This window comes from Echinops telfairi, unplaced genomic scaffold (assembly GCF_000313985.2).
Source record: "Echinops telfairi isolate 266 unplaced genomic scaffold, ASM31398v2 ScPeMD7_3;HRSCAF=10, whole genome shotgun sequence".
Taxonomy (NCBI): Eukaryota; Metazoa; Chordata; class Mammalia; order Afrosoricida; family Tenrecidae; genus Echinops; species Echinops telfairi.
The window spans coordinates 4,532,983-4,546,149 of record NW_022103899.1 but is presented as its reverse complement, the minus strand read 5'-3'; the positions used below and the strand labels follow the sequence as shown (position 1 = coordinate 4,546,149).

General features: G+C 44.8%; 1 protein-coding gene across 1 annotated transcript in view; it reads left to right on the top strand.

Moving 5' to 3' along the window:
- Window positions 1-13,167, top strand: part of TTN (titin) — a 315,644-nt gene that overhangs the window by 80,023 nt on the left and 222,454 nt on the right. The window contains exons 53-76 of the mRNA XM_045294579.1: window positions 102-380; window positions 473-754; window positions 851-1,129; window positions 1,265-1,543; window positions 1,645-1,923; window positions 2,048-2,335; window positions 2,450-2,728; window positions 2,866-3,147; window positions 3,246-3,524; window positions 3,649-3,927; window positions 4,041-4,319; window positions 4,422-4,709; window positions 4,950-5,228; window positions 5,433-5,714; window positions 6,743-7,021; window positions 7,154-7,435; window positions 8,370-8,648; window positions 8,763-9,050; window positions 9,203-9,481; window positions 9,574-9,852; window positions 9,955-10,233; window positions 10,338-10,625; window positions 10,740-11,027; window positions 11,627-11,908. Of these exons, the coding sequence (XP_045150514.1) occupies window positions 102-380; window positions 473-754; window positions 851-1,129; window positions 1,265-1,543; window positions 1,645-1,923; window positions 2,048-2,335; window positions 2,450-2,728; window positions 2,866-3,147; window positions 3,246-3,524; window positions 3,649-3,927; window positions 4,041-4,319; window positions 4,422-4,709; window positions 4,950-5,228; window positions 5,433-5,714; window positions 6,743-7,021; window positions 7,154-7,435; window positions 8,370-8,648; window positions 8,763-9,050; window positions 9,203-9,481; window positions 9,574-9,852; window positions 9,955-10,233; window positions 10,338-10,625; window positions 10,740-11,027; window positions 11,627-11,908 (6,756 nt within the window). The remainder of the gene's footprint in view (window positions 1-101; window positions 381-472; window positions 755-850; window positions 1,130-1,264; window positions 1,544-1,644; window positions 1,924-2,047; window positions 2,336-2,449; window positions 2,729-2,865; window positions 3,148-3,245; window positions 3,525-3,648; window positions 3,928-4,040; window positions 4,320-4,421; window positions 4,710-4,949; window positions 5,229-5,432; window positions 5,715-6,742; window positions 7,022-7,153; window positions 7,436-8,369; window positions 8,649-8,762; window positions 9,051-9,202; window positions 9,482-9,573; window positions 9,853-9,954; window positions 10,234-10,337; window positions 10,626-10,739; window positions 11,028-11,626; window positions 11,909-13,167) is intronic.

The window sequence follows — 13,167 nt, the reverse complement described above, 5'->3', positions numbered from 1 at the left end:
TTTGCCTTTCCTTCTTCCTACAAACTCTGTTCAAATTAAGGCTTCCTCCCTTAACTGTGCCTCTTAATTCTTTGAAATTCTTTCTTATACCCCTTCTTCAGAACCACCCAGTTTTGTAACTAAACCCAGATCAAAGGATGTTCTGCCTGGCTCGGCAGTTTGCCTGAAGAGCACTTTCCAAGGGTCCACCCCGCTCACCATCAGGTGGTTTAAAGGTGACAAAGAGCTGGTTTCTGGTGGAAGCTGCTACATTACCAAAGAAGCTCTAGAGAGTTCTCTGGAGCTATATGCAGTCAACATCTCTGACTCAGGCACATATACCTGTAAAGTCAGCAACATCGCGGGAAGCGTGGAGTGCAGCGCAAACTTGTTTGTGAAAGGTTTGCTTTGCTTTCTTGACATCTTCGTGTCTTTGCTGGGATAAGCTCTCTCCTCTTCCTTGCATTTCTTACTAACATCCTTCCTTCCACAGGACCCGCCACGTTTGTTGAAAAGTTAGAACCGTCACAACTGTTAAAGAAGGGAGACTCCATGCAGCTAACCTGCAAAGTAACCGGCACCCCTCCGATTAAGATAACGTGGTTCATAAATGATAGAGAAATTAAGGAGAGCAGCAAGCACAGAATGTCCTTTGTGGAGTCGACCGCGGTTCTCAGGCTTACGGATGTTGCCACTGAAGACAGCGGCGAGTACATGTGTGAGGCTCAAAATGAGGCTGGCAGTGACCACTGCAGTAGCATTGTCATCGTGAAAGGTTGGTGACCACCTTGTTCTTTGCTTTACCAAAATTGGGACCCGTAGCACAGATCCTTCCCCCGTTAACGCAACGTAAAATTATTTTCTACTGTAGAGTCACCTTACTTTACCAAAGAATTTAGGCCAATTGAAGTGTTGAAGGAATATGATGTCATGCTGCTGGCCGAGGTGGCAGGCACGCCTCCGTTTGAGATCACTTGGTTCAAGGACCACACAACTCTGCGAAGCGGTAGGAAGTACAAAACCTTCATGCAGGATCAGCTGGTCAGCCTGCAGATCCTCAAGTTTGGGGCTGCCGATGCTGGCGAGTACCAGTGCAGGGTGACCAATGAGGTGGGGAGCAGCACCTGCAGCGCCAGGGTGACTTTAAGAGGTTAGTGTTGGTTCAAAGTATGGGCTGACTCTCTGTCGAGTCAATTCTTTGCAGAGAATTGCAAAAGAAACCCAAAAAAAGCCAGCTTTGCTATAGATCGATCTGGTCTTGATAGAGAATTCGTTCTTCTATTAGAACCCCCGTCCTTTGTAAAGAAGATCGAGACCACCAGCTCACTGCGAGGAGGCACAGCCGCCTTCCAGGCCACCCTGAAGGGCTCCTTACCCATCACAGTCACTTGGCTAAAAGACAACGAGGAAATCACAGAAGACGACAATATAAGAATGACCTTTGAGAACAACGTGGCCAGCCTGTATTTCAGTGGCATCGAAGTAAAGCACGATGGGAAATATGTCTGTCAGGCCAAAAATGATGCGGGGCTGCAGAGATGTTCTGCCTTACTCTCTGTGAAAGGTTGGTTCCGAAATGTTTCTTTGGGCTCGAGGAAGAAAGGAAGATGTAAGCCTTTCAGCAGAGCGATTCGCAACCTGCATCTGTTCTTCTATTTCCTACAGAACCGGCAACCATCACTGATGAGGCTGTGTCTATAGATGTCACCCAAGGAGACCCAGCTACTCTGCAGGTTAAATTTTCAGGGACTAAGGAGATTACAGCCAAATGGTTTAAAGACGGCCAAGAACTGACCCTGGGCCCCAAATACAAAATCAGTGTCACCGACACCGTCTCCATACTGAAGATTATTACAACAGAAAAGAAAGATAGTGGGGAATACACTTTTGAGGTCCAAAATGATGTTGGGAGGAGCAGCTGCAAGGCTCGAATTAATGTATTAGGTTGGTATCGCTTCCCTACGGCCAGCAATCAGGCTCTGGCACACTCTGTTATCTCTTACAAGTTCAGAGAATGTACACATAGATAGATTGACCTAATACTTACTTCTGCTTTTCTGTTGGCTAGATCTGATCATTCCTCCCTCGTTCACCAAAAAGCTGAAGAAAATGGATAGCATCAAAGGGTCTTTCATTGACTTAGAATGCATAGTGGCTGGGTCCCATCCCATAAGCATCCAATGGTTCAAGGACGACCAAGAAATCTCAGCCAGTGAAAAGTACAAATTCTCTTTCCATGACAATACTGCCTTCTTGGAAATCAGCCAACTGGAAGGCACCGACAGTGGGACATACACGTGTTCTGCCACCAACAAGGCAGGCCACAACCAGTGCAGTGGCTACCTCACTGTCAAAGGTTGGCAACTTTCTCTCCACCTAGCAAGGGCTTATTGCATTTTCCTTTCTTGATTCTAAACCTGATTGCTCAGGCTCTAAAGCGAATCTCCCTCTCCCTCTTTCTTTCACCCAGAACCCCCTTACTTTGTGGAAAAGCCACAGTCACAGGATGTTAATCCTCACACGAGAGTTCAACTCAAGGCTCTCGTGGGCGGGACTGCGCCCCTGACAATCAAGTGGTTTAAGGACAACAAAGAGTTGCACTCAGGAGCAGCTCGGTCGCTCTGGAAGGATGACACCTCCACTGTGTTAGAACTCTTTTCAGCCAAAGCTACTGATTCTGGAACCTACATTTGCCAGCTAACCAATGATGTTGGCACGGCAACCAGCAAAACCACTCTCTTTGTCAAAGGTCTGGTATCGACACCTTTTCCCTTCCTGGCTTCTCTTGGAATTTCTAGGGGGAAAGGGTTGGGCTGGGAAAGCAATGTTGCTCAATGGCCTTTGTTGTTTTAAAAATGCTCAAAAAATTTGTGTTTTCACATTTAGAGCCTCCTCAATTCATTAAGAAGCCCAGCCCTGTCTTAGTGCTGAGGAACGGACAGTCAACATCATTTGAATGCCAAGTAACTGGCACTCCTGAAATCAAGGTGTCTTGGTATCTGGATGGAAATGAGATAACAGCCATTGAGAAGCATGGCATTTCCTTCATTGAGGGCGTAGCCACTTTCCAAATTTCTGGGGCCAGGGTAGAGAACAGCGGCACGTACGTCTGCGAAGCTCGAAACGACGCCGGCACAGCGAGCTGTAGCGTCGAACTGAAAGTGAAAGGTTTGTTACTGGAATCTGCTTCCCATTCTGGCAGGGCTGCCGGGCAGGCAGGTCTTCCCTTGAGTAAGCGAGTGTCTGTCTTCCTTTTGAATCTCTAGAACCTCCCACCTTTGTCAGGGAGCTGAAGCCTGTGGAAGCAGTGCATGACAGCGAGGTGGAGCTGGAGTGTGAGGTCAAAGGGACAGCTCCCTTTGAAGTCACTTGGTTGAAGAATAACAAGGAAATTCGAAGCAGCAAAAAATACACCCTGACTGACAGAGTGTCGGTGTTTAACCTCCACATAAGCAGGTGTGACCCTGCAGACACTGGGGACTATCAGTGTATCGTAGCCAACGAAGGAGGCAGCTGCTCATGTAGTACGAAAGTCTCCCTCAAAGGTCAGTTGTCCACACAAGAAATAGGCTGTCAAACAAAATTCCGCTTCTGCTTTTGAATTTTACGCTTAGGGAGGTCTCAACTAAGCTGCATCTCTTCTTTCCACAATGTCTTATTCAACCGCAGAACCTCCGTCGTTCACTAAGAAGATAGAAAATGCCACCGCTGTTTTGAAAAGTCCCGCCACCTTCCAGGCCACCGTGGCGGGTTCACCCCCTATCTCGATAAATTGGCTCAAAGACGATCAGATTCTTGATGAAGATGATAATGTCCACATTTCGTTCGTGAACAACGTGGCCGTTCTTCAAATTAGAGCCGTGGATAATGGGCACAGTGGACGGTACACCTGTCAGGCCAAGAATGAGTCTGGGGTTGAGAAGTGCTATGCTTTCCTTCTGGTGCAAGGTTTGTAAGCTGTCCGCCTTTTACATGCCGTTTCTGGAGTCAGTGGAGTCCGCACCGCTTGTCTCCAGGGGGACTCTCCGTGGAATTCACCCATGTTTTAATTCTCACTGCAGAACCTGCTCAAATCACAGAGAAGGCAAAATCAGTGGACGTGACAGAAAAAGACCCGGTGACCCTGGAATGCGTGGTGGCTGGGACGCCAGAACTCAAGGTCAAATGGCTCAAAGATGGGAAACAAATCGTGCCCAGTAGATACTTTTCCATGAGTTTGGAAAATAACGTGGCCAGTTTTAGGATTCAGTCGGTAATGAAGCAAGACAGCGGTCAGTATACTTTCAAGGTGGAAAATGACTTTGGGAGCAGTAGCTGTGATGCCTACCTGAGAGTTCTAGGTTTGTATCTTTGCCCCAGTCTGCTGCTCTTACTTATGCAATGCCCTTCGTGAATGAAAGGCAGCCCACTGATAACTGTGTTTTACTCTCCTCAATGGACAGATCAAAATATCCCTCCATCATTCACCAAAAGACTCACCAAAATGGACAAAGTTCTGGGCGCTTCAATTCATATGGAGTGCAAGGTCTCTGGCTCACTTCCCATTAGTGCTCAGTGGTTTAAGGATGGAAAAGAAGTATCTACGAGTGCAAAATATAGACTTGTGTGCCATGAGAACACCGTGTCCCTGGAAGTCAATAATCTGGAATTAGAAGATACTGCGAATTATACGTGCAAAGTATCCAATGTAGCTGGGGATGATGCATGCAGTGCCATCTTAACCGTCAAAGGTTAGAATTTCTTTGCTTCTTCTTGATCCTTCCTTGTGAATGCTTTAAAACTTGATCAATCTTACCATCGTACTCTTTAGACCCACAATATCAATAATTCTGTTTCTTTACATACAGAGTCATTGAACTTGAGACCTATTCAGTGATTATCTCTTTTCAGTATCTTAGATGTCCGAGAAACTGTCGACATGATTCAACTGTAAGGCATGTCATTAAATCTGTTTTTCTTCAAATCTATAGAGCCGCCAAGCTTCTTAGTGAAACCTGAGCGACAACAAGCCATCCCTGATTCGACCGTGGAATTTAAAGCAGTACTAAAAGGAACACCGCCATTTAAAATTAAGTGGTTTAAGGATGATGTGGAACTTGCCTCTGGACCGAAGTGTTTCATTGGTTTAGAAGGCTCAACTAGCTTCTTAAGTCTCTACTCAGTGGATGCTTCCAAAACCGGACAATACACTTGCCAAGTTGCCAATGATGTTGGTAGCGACTCTTGTACTACAATGTTGCTTGTGACAGGTGTGCCAATTTGACTGTTTCCTGTTTCTGTCTGACCTGTGTTTCTGTCATTTGTCATGGTGCGTCTTGCCAATCAAAAACACACCATTCGTTGTGACACAGTAGGCTGTATTTGCCAGACAATGTTCGTCTTTATCTCTTTCCTACACACTTTTGTTACTTCTGTCTGTTCCCTCAGAATCTCCTCTTTCCTTCACTCCCTAGAACCACCCAAGTTTGTAAAGAAACTAGAAGCATCTAAAATCATGAAAGCAGGCGATTCGGCACGGCTTGAATGCAAGATAACTGGATCTCCAGAAATCAGGGTTGGGTGGTACAGAAATGAACACGAAATCTCCACCAGTGAGAAATACAGGATGGCCTTCCTAGACTCCGTGGCAGTCCTGCAGCTGAACCAGCTCAGTACCGAGGACAGCGGGGACTTCATCTGCGAGGCCCGGAATCCTGCTGGCGGCACAAGCTGCAGCACTAAGCTTATAGTAAAAGGTAGAAATGTCTTGTGTTTCATATTAACCAAAATCCAACTGCTTCTTCCCGGGCTACCATAGCTCTTAATTATTTTACCATCATTTTAGTTTTCATTTGAGCTTATGAATATTTTTCCAACCTACTATTTCCGTTTTCAGGTAATGTATCACTTTCAGCTGTACAAATCATTCTGTAATACATTTCTTATTATTCCAATGCGATAATTCTGATCACCTCAACTCATGCTGTTCAAATCTGATGTTTCAAAATGCAGGAAACCCCAAAGTTAAAAAAGTATTTTGCCCTCAGTCAATGTTTAGATACAGTATCATCCTCACTATAAAAATTTCATCATTCGTAACAAAGTATGGTGATTACATATAGGCAAGGTACAAACAGATTTAACCCAATAATTAAACCGGATGATTGTAATTGTTCTCATTCATGAGAATCAGTTCCTAGCTTTCAAAAATTATACTACTGCTTCTTGGTATAAGTAATGCCAAGTGTTCTCTGCTACCATCTCTGGCGTTTTTTGTCATAGAGCCCTACTCTCATGTTGAGAGGCAATTATGGCAATACCAATTTATTGAACTTGAAGGCTCATCACAGATAGTGTGAGGACTTTCAGCTATGGAGCACAGGCAAAACTTTTCTCTCTGAAGTCAAGATTCTATATTTCACACAAGTCTAATTAATCAATGTGCTTGTTCTCTTAAAAATCCTCTCTCCCTCTTTGTAATCCATCCATGGCTTAAGTAAGGTGGTAAAGGCAGAAGACTCAACTGCTGAGTACAAACATCTTATCTGAGTTCTTCAACCGCAACTGCTGAGTACAAACGTCTTACCTGAGTTCTTCAACCGTCTTCTTGAGTTGTTTTATCCAACCGTGTCTCTGAGTGACAGTGCCGCACCCTACTTAGCCTGCATGGTCACTAGAACCTTCCTTCTAATTTAAAACAAAGGAAAAAAAGCCTCTTGTTCTATCAAGTTAAATAGTCCAATTCATGAGCATTTATTTTATTTTATTTTATTTTATTTTACAGAACCACCCGTTTTTAGCAGTGTCCCTCCTGTAGTAGAAACCCTTAAAAACACCGAAGTTAGTCTAGAATGTGAACTTTCAGGAACACCACCGTTCGAGGTGGTGTGGTTTAAAGACAAGCGTCAACTCCGAAGCAGCAAGAAATACAAGATCTCATCCAAAAACTTCCACGCGAGCATTCACATTTTAAATGTTGACACCTCCGACATTGGTGAATACCACTGCAGAGCACAGAATGAAGTGGGAAGTGATACTTGCATCTGTACTGTCAGATTAAAAGGTAAGTGGATTTCCAGCATGAAGCAGAAACAAGGGGAAGGTCCCAAAATGGTTCTTTGTCTTCTTCGTTTCTTTTCTCTTTCATTATCTGGATAATCTCCTCAACGATCTCCATTCTTCTCTTCCTACTCAGAACCGCCCAGATTTGTCTCCAAACTCAACAGCCTCACTGTTGTAGCTGGCGAACCAGCTGAGCTACAAGCATCCATAGAAGGCGCCCAGCCTATTTCTGTTCAGTGGCTTAAAGAGAAGGAAGAAGTGATTAGAGAAAGTGAAAACATCAGAATTACATTTGTGGAAAATGTTGCGACTCTGCAGTTTGCAAAAGCAGAACCAGCCAATGCTGGAAAGTATATCTGCCAAGTGAAGAACGATGGTGGCTCGAGGGAGAGTCTGGCTACCCTGACTGTTCTAGGTTGGTGCACTAGACCCCTGATGGCAAATGGTACGAGGTTTTAGGATGCGTTACGGAGAAGGGCAGGCAGAGTCTCTTTGGACTTTCTTAAAGAACAGTATTCATCCTCACCTATTTAGAAAGCTGGGGCAAAGGACCTAATTGATCTTTCAAGCGCCACTCTTTCTGTGATTCTAACAAAATTCAATGGCTTACTTACTATCTTTCTTGATGGATTAGCAAATATAATAGTGCCCATACTTTGCTTGTTCAATTGGAGACTGCTAACCAAAAGGTTGGCAGTCAAACACCACAGCCTCTCTGTGAGAGAAAGGCGAGGCTGTCCATGGCTATAAAGATTACAGCCTAGGAACCCTGTTCTGAGGCAGTTCTGCTCCATCTAGAGGGGTAGCTATGAGTTGGATTTGACTCAACAGCAGTGGGTTATCTTTTGCTGAGGTCTGAAACAGTTAGGAACCAGCATGGACCCCAAGGAAATGTTGTTTTCCAAGCACTACTTGTTAAAGTTCACTCCCGTCAAAGATCCAAGCTTGATAGGAAATGTGAACTTTCATTTGGGGGATAGGTCACATTTCAATTTAGAAAATGTTTGGATAAGGACTTCCAAAAAGTTCAACACCTTAAAATAAAGCAAAACCACAAACCATAGAAAGCTGAAGTTGTTCACAATAAAATGTAGCCTTGGCTCAAAAGAGGCTCAGGTTCAAATCATTACGCACTTGTCCATTGTACACGGTCTTCATTGTTCTGGACGTGGACTGGGACAGATATATACACTTCTTAATCATAACCCCTTTAATCTTATGGCAATATATAGTTATGCACTCACATTTCAAAACCTAGCAAGAGAGTCCTAGCATACCCCTCTCCTTGGAAGGAACAAGCTTAGGGAATGTGCAAGAGACTGACAGACGGATATCATGTCTTATTGCAGAGCCAGCAGTCATTGTGGAGAAGGCAGGACCAATGACGGTGACCGTGGGAGACACATGTGCTATGGAATGTAAGGTGGCGGGCACTCCTGAACTGTCCGTTGAATGGTACAAGGATGGGAAACTGCTGACCAGCAGCCCAAAACACAAATTTAGCTTCTACAACAAAGTCTCTTCTTTAAAGATTCTCTCCATTGAAAAGCAAGATGCAGGAACATACACCTTCCAGGTTCAAAACCATGTCGGGAAAAGCAGCTGCACAGCTGTGCTTGACGTTTCAGGTTAGTTCCATGACTCTTCCTGGATCCCTTGCAAATGCCTTGTACAGCTTTCCTTCTCTCTGGTGTCTGCTCTTCTCTCCCATCATCCTGAGCTGCTTGCCTTTTCTCACGCAGACCAAATGGTTCCTCCCTCTTTCACACGGAGACTGAGAGACACCGGTGGGGTGCTGGGAGCCTCCTGCATCTTGGAGTGCAGAGTAGCTGGATCATCACCCATCTCGGTCGCCTGGTTTCACGAGAAAACGAAGATCGTCAGTGGAGCCAAGTACCAGACCACATTTTCAGATACTGTCTGCACGTTGCAGCTGAATTCTCTGGACTCCTCCGACACGGGCCATTACACGTGCGTGGCAGCCAACGTGGCGGGGTCCGACGAGTGTCGCGCAGTGCTGACTGTGCAAGGTCAGTGTCAGACAGTCAAAACCTTACCAAACACTTCCAAATTCTCTCGAGTCCGCACCCAAGTAGACACAGAGTTCTCCGTTTTTTTAATTCAAAACCACGAGTAGAGGTGAAGTTGATAGGACCTTTCCCTTTCCTCCTTGTCCGTGCAGAACCACCCTCGTTTGTGAAGGAGCCCGAGCCATCAGAAGTCCTACCAGGCAGAAACGTCACCTTCACGAGTGTGATTCGAGGGACGCCTCCGTTCAAAGTTGGCTGGTTCAGAGGTGCCAGAGAACTAGTGAAAGGAGACAAGTGCAACATCTATTTTGAAGACACGGTGGCAGAGCTAGAATTATTTAATGTTGACCTGTCTCAGAGTGGGGAGTATACCTGCGTGGTTTCTAACAAGGCTGGCCAAACATCCTGCACCACTCGCCTCTTTGTCAAAGGTGGGCGCAATGCATTTTCTCTTCCAGCTTTGTGTATACTGGCAGTGTCGTCTCTTCGCTGTGCGTAACCACTGGCCTCTGTCGCTCCCCAGAACCAGCTGTCTTTGTGAAGAAATTAAGTGACCACGCTGTAGAGCCGGGGAAATCTATCGTTCTAGAGAGCACCTACACTGGGACGCTTCCGATTTCAGTCACCTGGAAAAAGAATGGTATAAGCATCATGCAGTCTGAGAAATGCAGCATCATCACGACAGAGAAAAGTTGCATCCTGGAAATTCTCAGTAGCACCAAAGGGGACGCAGGCCAGTACTCCTGTGAGATTGAAAATGAGGCCGGAAGGGATGTTTGCACGGCTCTCGTGTCGACACTAGGTGTGTTGCCCTTAGGCTTCCCGGAAGGGCTCCTGTTCTTCTCATGTGATTTTCTGTGCTTTTCTTTCATTCCAATTGCTAATTGTGAGTCTTCTCCTCTAGAACCTCCTTACTTTGTGACTGAACTGGAACCTCTGGAGGCGTCCATTGGAGACTCCGTGTCTCTGCAATGCCAAGTTGCAGGGACACCAGAAATTACAGTGTTTTGGTACAAAGGGGACACCAAGTTGCGTCCAACTCCGGAATACAGAACCTACTTTACAAACAACGTGGCCACGCTCGTCTTCAATAAAGTGACTATCGGTGACAGTGGGGAGTACACATGTGTGGCCGAAAATAGCATAGGCACTGCCACTTCTAAGACGGTCTTCAGAATTCAAGGTGATGATGTTATTTTAGAAATCAACATATTTCTTTTTTCTTACTTTGACTCTTATCTTTCTTAAGGAAGCTAGTGTTTCAGGTAATCCTCTTTTTTCCTACAGAGCGTCAACTCCCACCTTCCTTTGCGAGACAACTAAAGGACATTGAGCAAATGGTGGGGTTGCCAGTCACGTTCACCTGTCGGCTAAATGGCTCCGCACCCATTCAAGTGTGCTGGTACAGAGACGGGCTGCTTGTGCGAGACGACGAGAACCTGCAGACATCGTTTGTAGATAACGTGGCCACTTTAAAAATTTTGCAAGCTGACTTGAGTCACTCTGGCCAGTACTCTTGCTCAGCTTCCAATCCACTTGGGACAGCATCATCTAGTGCTCGACTGACAGCCAGAGGTTTGTTTGCATGTCAATCTTTCTCTTTGAAACCCAGGGCGTCCTGCTGTGTTGTAGAAATAGCCAATGAGAAAAGCAAAACCTACACTCATCCCCTCTTCCTCTGTCTTCCAGAACCTAAGAAATCTCCCTTCTTTGACATCAAGCCTGTATCTATAGATGTTATTGCTGGAGAAAGTGCTGATTTTGAATGCCATGTTACTGGTGCCCAACCAATGCGAATCACTTGGTCAAAAGATAACAAGGAGATTCGTCCTGGAGGAAACTATACAATCACGTGTGTGGGAAACACTCCCCACTTGAGAATTCTTAAAGTAGGCAAAGGAGACTCTGGTCAATATACCTGCCAAGCAACTAATGATGTGGGCAAAGACATGTGCTCGGCTCAGCTCAGTGTCAAAGGTATCACTGCATAGCACTTGTGCTCTCCCCCATCTGTGGCATCGTCTACATGTCTCTTTAGAATGATCTTTTAGTAAAAATGAATGTCTCTAATTTTTAAGTGCTTGGAACAAACCAACTGGATCGTGTTAGCATTTGTCCATTATCAATGTTGGGGGTAACAGCCCTGCTTTGTTTATATATAGTTCCATTTAAGTTCGTGTATCTGTCTGTGTAACCTACTGGTGAATGTGGTTGTGTTGAAATGTGCTAAATGTTCTCTCAGCTCTTCACTCTTTTTTAAATCCTGTTCCTGTTCTGTGACATTCTGATTTATCACTTCTAAATGTCGATCAAATGTAGCTATAATAACTGACTTGTGTGCGCTACGCTCATAGAGCCAAACTACACAGATAAATATATCGACCAAGTTTTCTACTAAAACAAACAAACAAAAAAGGTGGCTTGATAGAAAACATATTTTACCACAGAATCTTTGGAAAAAGTACAGTCTTGATACTAACCCAGTTTAAAGAAACACTTACGGAAACCTCGGCCACAAGAAGCAATTTTAATCTATAGATATTCCTTCATGACCTTTTTTTCCTTTGGTTTACCAGAACCACCAAAATTTGTTAAGAAATTAGAAGCTTCAAAAGTGGCAAAGCAGGGAGAACCCATTCAACTGGAATGCAAGATAAGCGGTTCCCCAGAAATCAAAGTTCTGTGGTTCCGCAACGACAGCGAACTCCACGAAAGCTGGAAATACAACATGTCATTCGTTAATTCCGTGGCCCTGCTTACCATCAACGAAGCCAGCACCGAGGACAGCGGAGACTACATCTGTGAGGCTCATAATGGTGTTGGTGAAGCAAGCTGCAGCACGGCACTGACAGTAAAAGGTTAGACCACCCAAAGCTGCTTCCCTTCTTCCTCTCCACCTACTTGGATTTCTTCTCAGTTAGCAATGCCATAACTTCAAACAAACAACGACTAATCCATCAAGGTCATTTGACATAACCTTAGAATGCATGTGTTTATCTTTTGGCACATCACATATCATACTGTTTAATCATTTAAATATTTTAAAAACTCATTTTCTTGGGGCTCACACAACTCATATCACAATCCACACATACATCAATTGTGTAAAGCAACCTTAGACATTTGTTGCCCTCATCATTCTCAAAACTCACTTTCCGCTTGGGTTCCTGGAATCAGCTCCTCATTTTCCTTTTGCCCCTCCCTCTCCTCCCCACTCCCCTTTCCCTCATGAACTCTTGATAATTTATAAATTATTCTTTTATCTTACACTGCCCGGTGTCTCCCTTCACCCACTTTTCTGTTGACCATCCCCCAGGGATGAGGTTATATGTAGATCCCTGTGATTGGTTCCCCCTTCCCACCACCCCTCCCTCCACCCTCCCGGTATCGCCACTCTCACCGCTGGTCCTGGGGGGTTCATCTGTCCTAGATTCCCTGTGTTTCCAGTTCCCATCTGTACCGCTGTGCATCCTCTGGTCTAACCAGGTTTTCAGGGTAGAATTGGGATCATGATAGTTGGGGGGAGGAAGCATTTAAGAACTAGAGGAAGGTTGTGAGTTTCATCATTGCTATATTGAACCCTGAGTGACTCATCTCCTCCCCACTACCCCTCTGCAAGAGATGTCCAGTATTTTAAGAAGATTTGTGCAGTCATCACCACAATCCATTTCAGAACACTTTCTTCTAGTGCTCATGGTTATTGGCCCCCCATGTCTGCTTACCTTTCCCTGCCATGCCCCAAGGTACTTATTAATCCAGTGACTGTCTCTGTAGTTTTGCCTACCCATATTTCATATATAGAAAACCACACAAAACACAATGACAAAACCTCAATCGAAGAGAAAGCAGAAAATAGTTAAAACTGAAAGAACTTTAAAATGAGTCAACAGGAACATCAAATGATAAGGTGTTGCATTTTAACCTAACTATCTCTGCCCTAATAGACTTTACAATACAGTCTAACTGATAGCAAGGCTATTCACATCCCTGGACTGTGGTCAGAGGGAATTCTCCAGAGGCTTCATCCATGTGGGGACCCTGTAAATGGATTTGGGGCTTCCACGTCATCCATAGCCTTCTACGAACTAGAACTTCAGAATTTAAGTTCTGATAAATT